The following is a 14,481-nucleotide window of genomic DNA, read 5'->3' as shown; positions in this document are numbered from 1 at the left end:
GTATGTACGTTCTCCCGTGTTTGCGTGGGTTTCCCCCGGGTGCTCCGGTTTCCTCCCACATTGCAAAGACGTACGGGTAGGTTAATTTGGGTTTAAAATGAGCGGCGCGGACTCGTTGGGCCGGAAGGGCCTGTTACCATGCTGTAAATAAAGTTTAATTTAAAATTTAATATCAGTATGCACTTTAATTAGAGAACACCATCCTCTTACCCCTTCTGAAGAACCATGTTTCTTAGTATCAGCAAATTTCTGCTCTTTTGTAATCCTGCACTGCTGATTTGACTCATCTCGATAATCACTTTGTGACAGCTGATTGTTGCAATATTGTGGCCATACTTTATTACACTTATCTGGATGTGCTCCAAATTACCAGAAGGCAAATGAACAAAGTATGCAGATATCATGGACATGATATGATACCAAAGGTCTGAAGGCACTCCACTAAAGCAATTATTTCTGACATTAAATTTCTACTGTTGCTTTGGAGTATCATAAAATTGCAACCAAGCCCTCCTCTGATATGCAGACACTTTTATTAAATCACTGTTTAGCTTTGTTAGAAGTTATTGGTTAGAAAGTAATTGTTTTATGGTCACAGTATTTCAGCAGTGAAGAGTACTCAGTGGCTCATAAAATAAACACAAAATGTACAATTCATCAACTCTGATTACTGAATCACCTGCAAAAAGTCCATGAAAGTATAGGGCAACAAGTCATCCAGGTGGCCAACATCTTTGGAGAAACGATTCAGGATCCGACCTGAAGGAATTAAAAATAAGTCACTGCAAAAATTTAAAATAATACTTATTCTTACAGTACTCTTTCAGTTAATATGATTCAGCTTCTTTCAGCTCTTAATTTTCCTCATAAAAAATACTTATCCAGGTTTACAAATGTGCCATCATCTGGCAAGACACTTTACAATATCTAAAACCAACAGAACAATATAGAGCTATTGAGAAGGGGCATTGAGTATAAAAGATGACAGTCCTGTCGCAGCAATATAAAACCTTGGTTAGGCCATATTTGGAGTATTGTGTGCAGTTCTGGTCGCCGCATTATAGGAAGGATGTGGAGGCTTTGGAGAACACGCAGATGTTCACCAGGATATTCCCTGGACTGGAAAGTATTAGCCCTAAGGACAAACTTTAGATTGTTTCTGCTGGAGTGTAAAAGGCTAGGGGGCTACCTGATGGAAGTACATAAAACTATGAAAGGCATAGATAGGGTAGGTAGTCAGAGTCTTTTTCTCAGAATGGAAATGTCAAATACTAGAGGATGTAGGCTTAAGGTGAGAGGGGGAAAGTTTAAAGAGATATAAGAGGCAAATTTCTTTACACAGAGAGTGGTAGATGCTTGGAACATGCTCCCAGGAGAGGTAGTAGAAACAGATCTGATAGCAACATTTAAGAAGCATTTAAACAGACACAGGAATAGGCAGGGAATAGAGGGATATGGATTTTGTGCAGGCAGATGGGATTAGTTTAATTGGCATCATGGTCAGCACAGACAGTGGGCCAAAGGGCCTGTTCCTGTGCTGTACTATTCTATGTATGTGGAAACAACAGCCTCGAAATTGGATCTATTTGCATGTTTTTTAATGCACAAATTGTATTTAAACGAAGTTTCACCTGGAATAGACCATACTACTGGTAATTTACAGGTAAAATTCACCCTCGGGAAATTGGCCCAGACACTTCTGCCAACTGACATTTTCTCGGTGTCATTCATGCACCTAATGATATCACAGATCTTGCAAGGTACATTTCTTCCACTGGTGGCACTAATTAGAGCCATTATGGCAATCTACAATCTTCACTAAACACCCACTGTAAAACTCTTCACCCAGGGATCAGCAAAGAAGTGGCAGTTAAGGAGCCTGCACTGTGAGATTGACATTTTGCACAGAGCAGCTGCCAGCCTCAGGATGGTCAGGATCATGAAATCTGCAGCAATAATGTTCCACTTAATCTTCACAGTGTTTGTGAAAATCAAATTTGAGCTGTATGCTGCATTCACTGACCACTTGATCGCAATATTGTGAGCTAATTGATGGCAGAGGAGTTGAGTGGGCAGACTAGCATGTGGGAGGAGTATCCATACATGTAGGAGATTGCTCCACTCCCCCCACGTGTATTTTTTTGCTTCCATTGCAGCCTATTGTACAGCAGTACTAAGTTCACAATGGGGAGAGTTTTAATAGACCTATTCCAATGATCAGTGTGGCCAAGATGTAGTACCTATGAGTTCTTCATGGAACTCTTTATCAGGTCCCATTTAGTGCATGATGCTGTGTGCCAAATGCCACAGTCCTGCTTCTGATGTGTCTTTTGTCCAACTTCAGAAGTGTTTTCAAGGGATCCGAATGGGCTTCAGAGGTATACATAGAACATGGTTGACCCACAAAAAGATGATGAAATTAGGGAATTAGGAGAGCCAGGAGGGGCCATGAAAAGTCCTTAGCAAGTAGGATTGAAGAGAATCCCAAGGCATACACACATCAAGAGCAAGGGGATAACTGGGAAGAGGTAGGACCACACAAGGATAAAGGAGGGAACATGTGCCTGGAGGTGGAGGATGTGGGTGAGGTCCTAAATGAGTACTTTACTAAGGAGAGGATATGGAGTATAGTGAGATCAGTGTGGAATGTGCTAATATTCTAGGACACTTTGAGATATCAGCTGCTTTTTCAGTTATGCTGACAGCAACATAAAATGCCAGCTGGCAGAACAATATGCCGAAAGCTATGACTTTCACTGCCAATTCCAGACTACTGGACTACTGTTTCTTGATGCATTGTGGTAGGCTACATATATTTTTGTTCTGGGATGGCATTAACAGCTGGGAACTTCCTACTTTCTGGGGTATGTATGGTTCGGTGAGAAGTTCCCAGTTTCATCTGAAGAGAAATAAAAAGGTCATAACTGCACAATGTTTCAAATGAAGGATCACTCCATCACTCCTGATGATAGCTCATCAATTCAAAACATTGCCTCTCTTTATTTCCCCACAGTTGTTGCTTGACTTCCAGATGGTATCTCCAATATTTCCTTTTTTATTTTAGCCTCACATGAATCTCACAATCTTTTGGCAGGTTTTTGAATGGCATTAGAGGGCCATGGAACAAAATCTTAATACTCAAAGGATTGCACTAATGAACTTCCAGGTCTTCATTTCTCCACAGATGCTCCTTGACTATTGTTTTCCTAGTAACCACCGTTATACAAGCCCAACTTCATTATACTTATTTTTCATATTTTCTTGCAACACAGGAGGCCATTGAGCCTATCGAGTCTATGCCAACTTTCAGAGCATTCCCATCAGTCCCATTCCCCTACTCATTTCTCTGTAACCTATTTTTTTCTCACATGCCCTGAGTCTCCTTCCACTCTCTACTCTAGGGGCAATTTACAGTAACCAATGCCTACATCCTGTGAATGAAGAAAAAGACACTCGAGCACTTACAAAATTAGTAGCCATGAATATTACTTGTCCGTACATGACAATGCTTATTACTATTACACTTATTATTACATTATTATGCTTGTGCAGCAAAACAAATAATTTTGTTATCAACCACTTAAACCAGGAACTGATTTTCAAGGTCAGGTCAGATGCACACTACATGGAAAGGAAATAAACGCCATCTCTAGACAGATACTCCAATAGATCTCTTATGGCATTGTTGATGGGTAGTTTGGACCTTACAGTATAGTTTCTGATCTTTACCATAGCCCTTATTAAGAACTCCTGTTCTTATTCTAAAATGATCTTCCACCCCAGCCATGAATTAGATGATCCAGAGAGACCAACTGAGAATGAATGTTGTCTAGAAATCCAATTGCATAAATGCATAATAATTTCTTCATTTATGCAACTAAATATCTTCCTTTCCCAGAGTAAAACATAACAAAGACCACCTGGAGTGAAATGCAACAATGGCCATTTCCAGATCATTTTTCATCACTCTGGAAATTTGATGGGGCACTTGGTTGTCTATCAAAGGTTGATTCATTCTCAGTGTAACCCTCTGGAGAGACTGCAGGCAGACTTGGACCACGTTGTCCTGAGAACACCTCTCACTGAAATTCCTCAGACAAACTCATGGTCACACTACAGTCCTGGTCTGGGATGCCTGTTAGGTAGAAAATTTACTTATCATTCATCTTTCACACATCCCTGCCTGTACTACACTGAAATACCCCATCCATCAGTAGTTTAGAGTCATACAATCGACAAACCGGCCATTTGCCCATCAAGACCACGCCGACCAGTGGGCATTCATCTGTACTAAACCCATTTTCCAGCACTTGGTCCATTGCATTCTATGCCTAGGCAATTCAAGTGCATGTCAAGACATTTCTTAAATGCTATCAGCAACTCTGCTTCCATCACTCTCTTAGGCGGTATATTCCAGGTACTCACTACTGTCTAGGTGAGAAAGGTCCCCCTCATATCCACTCTAAATTTCTTAACCCTTACCCTAAATCTATGTCCTCTAGTTTTATTTACCTGTAATATAAGGAAAAGTTGCCTGCAATCTACCCTATCTATACTCCTTATAATTTTATATACTTCAATCATGTCCCCACTTAACCTCCTCCTCTCCAGAGAAAACAGAACTAGCATCTCCAGTCTCTCCCCATAACTGAAATGCTTCATCCCAGGCAACATCCTGGCAAATGTCCTGTGCACCATCTCCAGCGCTATCACATCTTTCCTTTAGTGTGGTGACCAGAACTGCACATAGTACTCCAGCTGAGGTCCAGACAAAGTTTTATAAAGTTGGAGCATAACCTTCCTGCTCTTGCATTCAATGCCTTGACTAATAAAGGGCAGTATCCCTTATGCCTTCTTAACCACGTTACCTACCTGCACTGTAACCTTCAAGGATCTTTGGACTTGTAACCAAAGTCTCTCTGTTCCTTAATACTCCCTACAACCTTGCCATTCATGGTGTATGTCTTAGCCTCATTAGTACTCCCAAAATGTGTCACTTCACATTTAATCTGATTAACCTCTATCTGCCATTTCTCAGATCATTTTACTAACACATTGATCATCTATCAATCTGTCTTTCCTGAATATATTTCATTCTGATGGTACCTTTTGCATTTTTGACTGTTCTCCTATTTCATCTTTCTGGTTTCTAGCAGCTGTATTGGTCCTTTACCTTTCTCTTTTTCTCTCTCTCATGTTGTATAAAGTGACTTTTTGAGGCAGTGAAAAATTGCTTGCTCATCTCCTGAATGAAATACAATCCCAAAGGCAACCAAACTCATTCTGGTGAAGGGAAGACATAGAGAGATTCCAGAAACATCCCTGGCTTTAAGATATTGGTTCATTAATCCACCGGATCTTGCTTATCTGCACTTCAACACCATTTACGTGCCTTTGCTCCATGTCTGATTGTAGAAACTAGAGTACTTGAAGAGCGAGATTGAAAAGAGGCAAGATCTACGATGGGAGCATGGGCAATAGTGAAAAAGAGCAACAGAAGACAAGAGAAACTGGTGCAAGTCAAGGAATCAACACTTGACTACAAAACTCCCCAAAATTAAAATCAGGAGAGAAGAAACTGGAGAACTGTGTGAAGCCAATCAATGTCAATATGCATGAGATGCTTTAAAAATGGGTAACATTAAATTATCAACATCCTTTCTTAACTATACACTTTACAAACACTTCTGAACTTTGCTAACATTTATTTAAAACTTACAAGCAAAATATTTCAGTTCCATCCCCATAATGCTGCAGTTATGAGCACATAAATTGAAAAAGACAAACAATCAGCTGGAAGAACTCAGCGGGTCGAGCAGCATTTGTGAGAGGAAAGGAAGTGTCGTCAATGATTCAGGTTGAAACCCTGCATCAGGACTGAGAGTGGAGAGGTGAAATGGCCATCATAAAGAGGGGAAGGGGAGTGGTGAGAAAGGAGTCCAAGGTGGTTGGCGGACTGAAGAGGCAGGTAGTGTCAGGTAAGGAAGGGGAGTGGGGGTGGAGTTAAGAGACAGTGGCAGGTGAATAATAGATGAAGGCAGACAAAGAGAGAGAAGAAAGAGGAAAAAGGAAAAAACAGATGGAGCAGTGGGGTGGGGGGGTGGGAGGGGAGTGTGAAGATTGGAGACAGCTGCTGGAGGGAGATAAGCAGAAACACAAAGCACTACCAGTGCTGGACTCTGATAAGTAAAGGAGCAGATAATGGGAACCACTGGGGGAGAGGTGAATGGCAGTTGGAACCAGAACCAGATGGGGGAGGGGATGGGGAGGAACCTGTTGGTAAACTGTGTGGAACCGGGAGGGGGACGAAGATAGGTGAGAGGGGGCTGGGCTGTATAAAGGGAAAGGGGTGAAAAATAGGAGGACCAGAGGAAGATTGGGAGAGGGGAAAAGGGGAAAAAAGGGTGACCTAAATTTGGAAAATGTTTCCCCTTCCCCCCTTCACTCCCCCTTCCTTTGTATTTTTTTCCTTTTTCCTCTTTCTTCTCTCTCTTTGTCTGCCTCCATCAATCATTCACCTGCCACTGTCTCCCAACTCTGCCTCCACTCACCTCCCATACCTGGCACTACATGCCCATTATCTTACACCCCTCCTTAGTCCACCAATCATCTCCTTCACAGATGCTGCTTGACCCTCTGAGTTCTTCCTGCAAATTGTTTGTCACTTCAGATTCCAGCATCTGCAGTCTCTTGTGTCTCCAGTCAAAAGAGTCAACCTTGGAATGTTGGAAAGACTTTGTAAACTGACAGTAGTTAATCAAATCCAGCATTCATCAAACTCTATTAATCATAACTAATATCAAATTAAAAGCAATTACTCACCATTTCACAAAAGTACCAAATTGAAGTGCTCTGCACACAATTGGCACTACTTTATGGATAAACATTGCCTTATCTAATCTAAATAATGATGCATTACATTTCCTTTATTTCTGCAATGGTTTTCTACTTCAATGAATATGGTTTTGTTCTGCAATAAAAACATTTGCACTATACAGTAATTAAGAATCATTTTATGAGAATCACTCGTAATGAGATTAAATATGTTTGTGAAACCATTAAGCTATAATGATACCAATTTATGGTTTACAGGTGTTCACTTGCACTTTTTCCTGTTATCAATTTTTAGCCATCATGTACATAATGACTCTACCACACCTGTTTAAATCTGATTACCATTTATTTAATTTGGAAATTATCCCAATTATGCTCTTAGCAGTTAGCAATATACGTTTTTGAAATTATTGTTAAAAACAACAGAATAATATACATAATAATTTGAGGGCTATATTCAGAGCTTCTTTGGAGAAATACATTTTTCACCCACATCAAGATTGCATTTATTACTGTGAAGTAGTCCATTCCATATTACATTATTAAATTATCGAGTCATAATAAATATATCTATAGACCTCCAATTTGGCACATTCTCACAATGTCAATAAATAATTGCTAATGTATCAATTCTGGTAACCCACCCAGTAGCATTGAAATATGAGGAGCAAGAATGGACAGGTAAAGCTGGAACCTTTGGAACAAGTGTACACTATTTGCCCCCTTAAGCCATTCAATAAGATCATGGTGTATCTGCACTTAACCTTTTTACCTGCCTTTGCTCTATTCATATTCATATGCCATGTATCTTTTCTGAATTTATTGTCCACAATTTCAGATGGCATCTAATCAAGATCCTGTATAACTTAAGCTTCATTTGGTCATTTTAGCATTTCAATCACAACAGGCATTAATATCCTGTAGCTCAGGACATGTTGGCCTTTTAGTCTTCAACTATTATAAAAAAAAAGAAACCTTATACTTCCTAACACATTCCATCTACCGTACCTTGGCTCATTTAATTAGTCTGTTCAAAATCCCTTCATAATTCACTCCATTCGTCACACAAAACAATTTAAAACTTTGAGAACTGTTCCAATAGGCAATACAACAGAACTCAACAGAAATTGACTAAATAGCCTCAATCACATTATTAGGGAAAAGGATGGAGCAAAATTGTTGCATTTTTCTTTCTCATTAGTCAAGTACAACAATTAGTCAAGATCAACAGAAGCAAAACTAATTATTCCAGGATTATCCTTGGGCAGAATTTTATTTACTTAAAAACACATGGGGAAAGAACAAAATTAACTTCTGTTCATTGAATGAAAATAATGGAACGTTTTGTGTTTTTTCCAATATGCCTACCTCAAATAGGAAATATAAAATATGAATTGAATTACCTATTGTACATATCAACAATTGTTCTAATATGATGTAGACAAGGTTTTTGAAACATAACTTCAAAACTGTATAGATTGTTAAATGGTCAAACTGTTATAAGTAAAGTTATAATAATTTTAAACACAGAAGATTACTTTTGTGAAATGTGCATAACAAAGAGCTGTTATTCTCTGAATGTCAACTAACTTTTCTTTAAACAACTAAACTCTTTGGGTGTAACATTCAAAAACATCTGTGATAAATGCAAGTTTCTGAAATATTATAATTTATTTTCAATTGCTCATGTTCTAAATCACTTTGTCATTTTAACTCACTACTATTAAGACTGACGAATAAGTAGCAAGAATGATCTATGCTGATGAGTGAAGGTCAAGGTTGTACTCAACAGTATTCAGCATAAGTTTCAAAATATTCCTTAACCGCAGTTTGTTTTATCAAAGTCACTGATAACATAACACAGATCACTGTATAATTGTATTATAATAAATATAAATTCCATGATATTTGAAGTTCAAGTACACCCCCCATTAAGCTATTCTTCACCATTACACCCTGAAAACAATTAATCTCTACTATAAAAACAATATGATGTTTGTTTAAAAGTCAACAGTCAAACAAGTCCAACCACACCTACTCCACTAGGGGACTATTGTAAATTAATAATGGACTCGCCATGCATTTATTGGGTCAAATTACAGCACTATATATGTCACATTAACACAAGTTAAAATATCGAACAAGTAATAACACACAAACAAGGATGAAAGGTAATTAGAAACAGTTAAAAAGCCTTTGACAACCTAAGTGGTGTCAAAGTCAATCATGGTACCTGGGGAACAGGGATTAGATCCACAGCCTGAGGCCTAGTCATTGCTTTTGGACTGCTCTACTTGCAGGATGGGTATGATGACGAGGCTTCAAACTCACATAGATCCTTGAGATGCCAAATATTAGTGTGGCTGCTGCAAATTGTGTGAGGGTAGAGCATTGCTTCAAAATAATATTTTTGATGAGGTTTCAAAAGGGAACTGCCAACAAGGTACTTGCTACAGGTGAGCAAGTCGTGCTTTCTGCACAGTCATGTAGAAGTACAGAATGTGCTGCAGGTCAGGTACCAGTACATTAACACTGACTCCAGGGATGGGGAACAAACTCATCAGCTAAAAGCAAGCATGCACATCTATCTGGGTTCTCAGCTTCACACCAGCTGGATGGGATTGCCAATCTAGATAGAAAAGGTAAGTGAAGGTAAGCGCTTTTTCTCTATATTTTGATAAATATTAATGTTGTTAATTAATTTACATCAGCTAAATGTTTCAAATTAATTTTGAGTGATTTATCCAGTGTAGTCTGCTGAGAACATGAATTAAATGATGTTATCTTTCATGCAGTGATAGTTTACTCTACTCCCTATGCACTGACAACTGCGTGGCCGGATTCTGCTCTAACTCCATCTATAAGTTTGCAGATAATATCACATTAGTGGGCTGGGTCTCAAATAATGATGAGAGAAGGAGATAGAGAGCCTAGTGACATGGTGTCATGATAACAACCTTTCCCTCAATGTCAGCAAAACAAGAGAGCTGGTCATTGACTTCAGGAAGGAGGGAGGTGCACATGCTCCTGACTACATTCACGGTGCTGAGGTCGAGAGGGTTGAAAGTTTCAATTTCCTAAGAGTGAACATCACCAATAGCCTGTCCTGGTCCAACCACGTAAATGCCACAGCCAAGAAAGCTCACTAGTGCCTCTACCTCCTCAGCAGACTGAACAAAAATTGGCATGTCCTCTTTGACTGTTACCAATTTTTATCAATGTACTATAGAAAGCATCCTATCCGGATGTATCATGGCTTGGAATGGCAACTGCTCTGCCCATGACTGCAAGAAACTGCAGAGAGTTGTGGACACAGCTCAGCACATCAGGGAAGCCAGCCTCCCCTCCATGGACTCTGTCTCTACTTCTCGCTGCCTCAGTAAAGCAGCCAACATAATCTCTCTTCTCCCCTCTCCTATCAGGCAGAAGATACAAAAGCCTGAAAGCACGTATCACCAGGCTCAAGGACAATTTCTATCCCACTGTTATAAGACTATTGAATGGTTCCCTAGTACGTTAAGATAGACTCTTGACCTCACAATCTACCTCATTATGATCTTGCACCTTATTGTCTACCTGTACTGCACTTTCTCTATAACTGTAACACTTTACTGTGCATTCTGTTATTGTTTTACCTTGTACTATCTTAATGCATTGTGGTGTGTAATAAATTGATCTGTATGAATAGTATACAAGGCAAGCTTTTCATTGTACCTCAGTACATGTGACAATAATAAACCAAATTACCGAATCATTAACATGTACGACCAATAATAGGGGACCCCACTTTTAATGTTACATTTCTGCAGAACAACATTAATGCAGTTAAGCTAAGAGTTCTATGACTTAAATCTTGTGACGGTGAAGGATTAAATTTAGATCATGTGATTTGAAAGGAAACCTTGTTGTTCCCTTGCATAAGCCTTTGTCCTTCTTGGTAATACCATCTGGGAAGTGCGAGACTTGCCTAGATGAGTATCTGTACTGCATTTGTGAATGGTGCACACTGAAGCCATGATGTTCAGGCGGTGGGATGCATAAATGTATAAGGTGGTAAATAGAAAGCAATTCAAATGGGTTGCTTCATGCGTCCAGCTTCTTATATGTGGTTGGAGCTGCACCTGTGGGCTGTGTCTTCTGTACTGTTTGTACATTGATTGAATGTGCAGTAGATCTATGATATTGCTTATTTAGCTTTCAGAAGGCTCTTGACAAAAAGGAAAGAACCTATTATACAAAACTAAGAACACAAAACTAAGAAGTTGCAATGTAAAAGCGATTCATCAAATGGTTGAAAAATGTGGCAGAAAAGATAACCATGAATATGATAATGTCAAAACTAGGGGAGCAATTCAGCTGCATCCAACAGAATTCAGTGTTTCATCTCTGCCAGGATGCAGCAGAAGTATAAATCATGCAAAAGTAAAAGAGAAATGCTTGATGGATATCCATATGATTCATTCTAGCAATTCTTCCATATAAATATATACAGGTGGCAACATGAGCCCTACAAGTATGACCTTTGTTGTGGAAACACAAAGTGACTTCCTTAAAGTGTACAGAAGGGAAATATATAGAGTTATACAGCACAGAACAGGACCCTCTGCCCAATTTGTCCATGCCATCCAAGCTGCCTACCTGAGCTAGTCCCATTTGCCTTCATTTCGCCCATAACCCTCTAATATATTTCTTTAACCCTCTAATATATATATCTTTTAAACGTTGTAATTGTACCTGCCTCTACCACCTCCTCTGGTACCTCATTTGACATCTGCAAACTTACTGCCAACAAACTGCCAACTACATTGTCATCCAAATCATTAACATGCATGACACGCAATAGGGATCTCAGTACCAATCCCTATGACACACTACTGGGCACAGGCCTGCAATCTGAAAAACAACGTTCCACTACCACCCTATGACTTGTTCCACCAAACCAATTATGAACCCAATTGGCTAGCTCACCCTGGATCCCATAAGATTTAACCTTCTGGACCAACCTACCATGCAGGATTATTTCAAAAGCCTTGCTCAAGTCTACATAGACAATATTTTACCACCCTACCCTCGTCGATCCTCTGAATTCATGTGACGTGATTTACCATGCACAAAGCCATGCTGACTATCCCTAATCAGTCCTTGCATTTCCAAATGCAGATAAATCTTGTCTCTCAGAATCCCCTGCAGTAACTTTCCCACCATGGATGTTAGGCTCACTGGCCTTTAGTTCCGACATGTCCTTGCAGCCCATCTTACATAAAGGCACATTACCCACTCTCCAGTCTTCTACTACCTCACCCCTGGCTAACAAAGATTCAAACAACTCTGTCAGGGCCCAGAAATTTCTTACCTTGCTTCCCACAACGTCCTAAGATACAGTTGGTCAAACTCATCATTGATGTTGTGGAGATAAAACTATCACTGGCATGGAAGATAATACATAGTTGAATTCGTGTTCTCAGTAGACCACATTGGACAAGTCACTCAAGTAAATTCTCTCAAAGTTTATTTAATCATCTAAATTTGATAACTTATTCCAGAGCAATGCGAACACACTCCAAAGTATTTGTTACTTGGTATAAATTTTAAAGGTAAGTTGATGAGAGATCCGCAACCATCCCAATTTCAATCGGCTGTCTCAATTTTTCAATCATTTATTAAGGGAATGGAAAGTAATAGGTAGACAATTTAAAAACTCTGTTTGAATATGTTTGCTTGCAGATTATGAACAGATAGCTCTACAATCATGGAGAGATACAGCATGGAAACAAACCCTTTGGCCAACCAACTCTGCACTGACCATCAGGCACCCACTTTTATACTAACCCCACCCCAATAAAATTTATCCTCCCCATATTTCCAGCAACTCTCTCCCGAATTCTATCACTCATCTATACACTCAGGATAATTTACTGTAGTCAATTAATCTACCTTTCATTTTTTTTGATGTCAGAGGAAACTGGAGCAGTCAGAGGAAATCCATCTGGTCACAAGGATAATGGGCAAACTCCACCCTCACAACACTGGAGTGATTGAACCCAATTGCTGGAGCAGTGAGGCAGCAACTCTACCAGCTGCATCACTGTGCTACCATTGATGCACTTACTCATCTGATTTTACTTCTGGTTGCATTAAGTAATAATGTGAAGGAGCAAAGTTCACACCAGTATTTTCTTTTAGAACACTCAGTCAAGGCTTCAGTTGAAGACTGGACTCACTTTCCTTTCCTTCAGTTTCAATCCTCTTTTCCTCATTAATTCTCTTCAGATCATCCGTGAATGCTACTTATTGTCCAATCATATCAACTTTTTTTAGCCTCCAATCTTGAACTTCTTTTAGACTGTATGCCCTCAAATTACACATTAGTGCAATCAATGAACAACGCCTGAATTCTGTTCTGTTTACTACGCCGGAGGCCATTTGGTGCATAGATTCTGTAGCGGTCAAAAACAGCTACCCAACCTAATCAGACCTTCCATCAGGATGGACAGTAACTACAGCCTCAATGGTGGGAATGTGGCCTGGGAGAGAATACTGAAGTTACTTCATTTATCCTTTCAATGAATTTGTAAGTTTCTGACTAGGTGGTATCTTTCCAGTGCCTCAAAGTACCTGCTGTAGGTAGTTCAGGTTCAGAAACATATGGGAGGCTGCCCAACAGACCACAAGTTTGTGACAGGTTTAAGATCTGGATCTTCAAATACACTTTTCTTCAGTCAACTAAATGCTGTGGTGACACACTGAAGGTGGTGGTGAATTTCATCATCGATACTTATCTTCAATGAGAGGTGGCCCCTGAGATATGGGATATTTATTCCATCAATCAAGAGGGACTGTGGAACAGCATCCTCAAATTTGGCTGCCACAGAAATTCTCCATCTTATATTTGGTCCATGATATTACACAAGTTGTGATACTAAACAATGGGTCAACAGCAAAATCAATCTCATTGAAAAGTGGTTTAGCATGCTGGCCTTCATTAGCCATGGGATTGAGTACAGGAGTTGGGACATTATGTTGCAGTTGTATAAGTCTTTGGTGAGGCTACACTTGGAGTACTTTGTACTATTTTGGTCGCTCTGTTAGAGAAGCAACGTGGTTAAACTCGAAAGAGTGCAGAAAAGATTTATGAGAATGTTGCCAGGACTCGAGGGCTTGAGTTATAGGGAGAGGTTGGCCAGTCTAGTTCCTTGGAATGTAGGAGAATGAGGGGCGAGCTTATAAAAGTGTTCAAAATTATGAGAGGCATGGATAAGGTGGACAATAACAGTCTTTTTCCGAGGGTAGGGGAGTCCAAAACTAGGGGGAATAGATTTAGGGTGAAAGGGAAAAGATTTAAAAGGGGCCTGAGGGACAACTTTTTCATGCAGAGGGTGATGAGTATATGGAATGAGCTGCCAGAGGAAGTGGTTGAGGTAGGTACAATTGTATTATTTAAGAAGCACTTAGACAAATACATGGAGGGGAGGGGCTTAGAAGGATATGGGCTGAATGCAGGAAATTGAGACAACGTGTTCGGCATGGACTTATTGGGCCAAAGAGCCTCTATCTGTGCTGTATTACTTTAAATGATTTTTGTACCGATGGGTGCAATGGTTGGCACACACGTGATGAGCTTGTTTCTCTGCTGTATGACTCTATGAC

At 39.7% G+C, this 14,481-nt stretch overlaps 1 protein-coding gene across 4 annotated transcripts in view; it reads right to left on the bottom strand.

Moving 5' to 3' along the window:
* The window catches only part of abcc4 (ATP-binding cassette, sub-family C (CFTR/MRP), member 4), a 353,844-nt gene that overhangs the window by 137,473 nt on the left and 201,890 nt on the right, over positions 1–14,481 (bottom strand). For all 4 annotated transcript variants that reach the window (XM_052025926.1, XM_052025927.1, XM_052025928.1 and 1 more), the window contains exon 20: positions 680–759. In XM_052025926.1, coding sequence (XP_051881886.1) covers positions 680–759 — 80 coding nt within the window. The remainder of the gene's footprint in view (positions 1–679; positions 760–14,481) is intronic.

The sequence above is a fragment of the Pristis pectinata genome, chromosome 11, assembly GCF_009764475.1.
Source record: "Pristis pectinata isolate sPriPec2 chromosome 11, sPriPec2.1.pri, whole genome shotgun sequence".
NCBI lineage: Eukaryota > Metazoa > Chordata > Chondrichthyes > Rhinopristiformes > Pristidae > Pristis > Pristis pectinata.
Note: the sequence above shows the minus strand (reverse complement) of the source record. Positions and strands in the feature narration are given on the sequence as shown.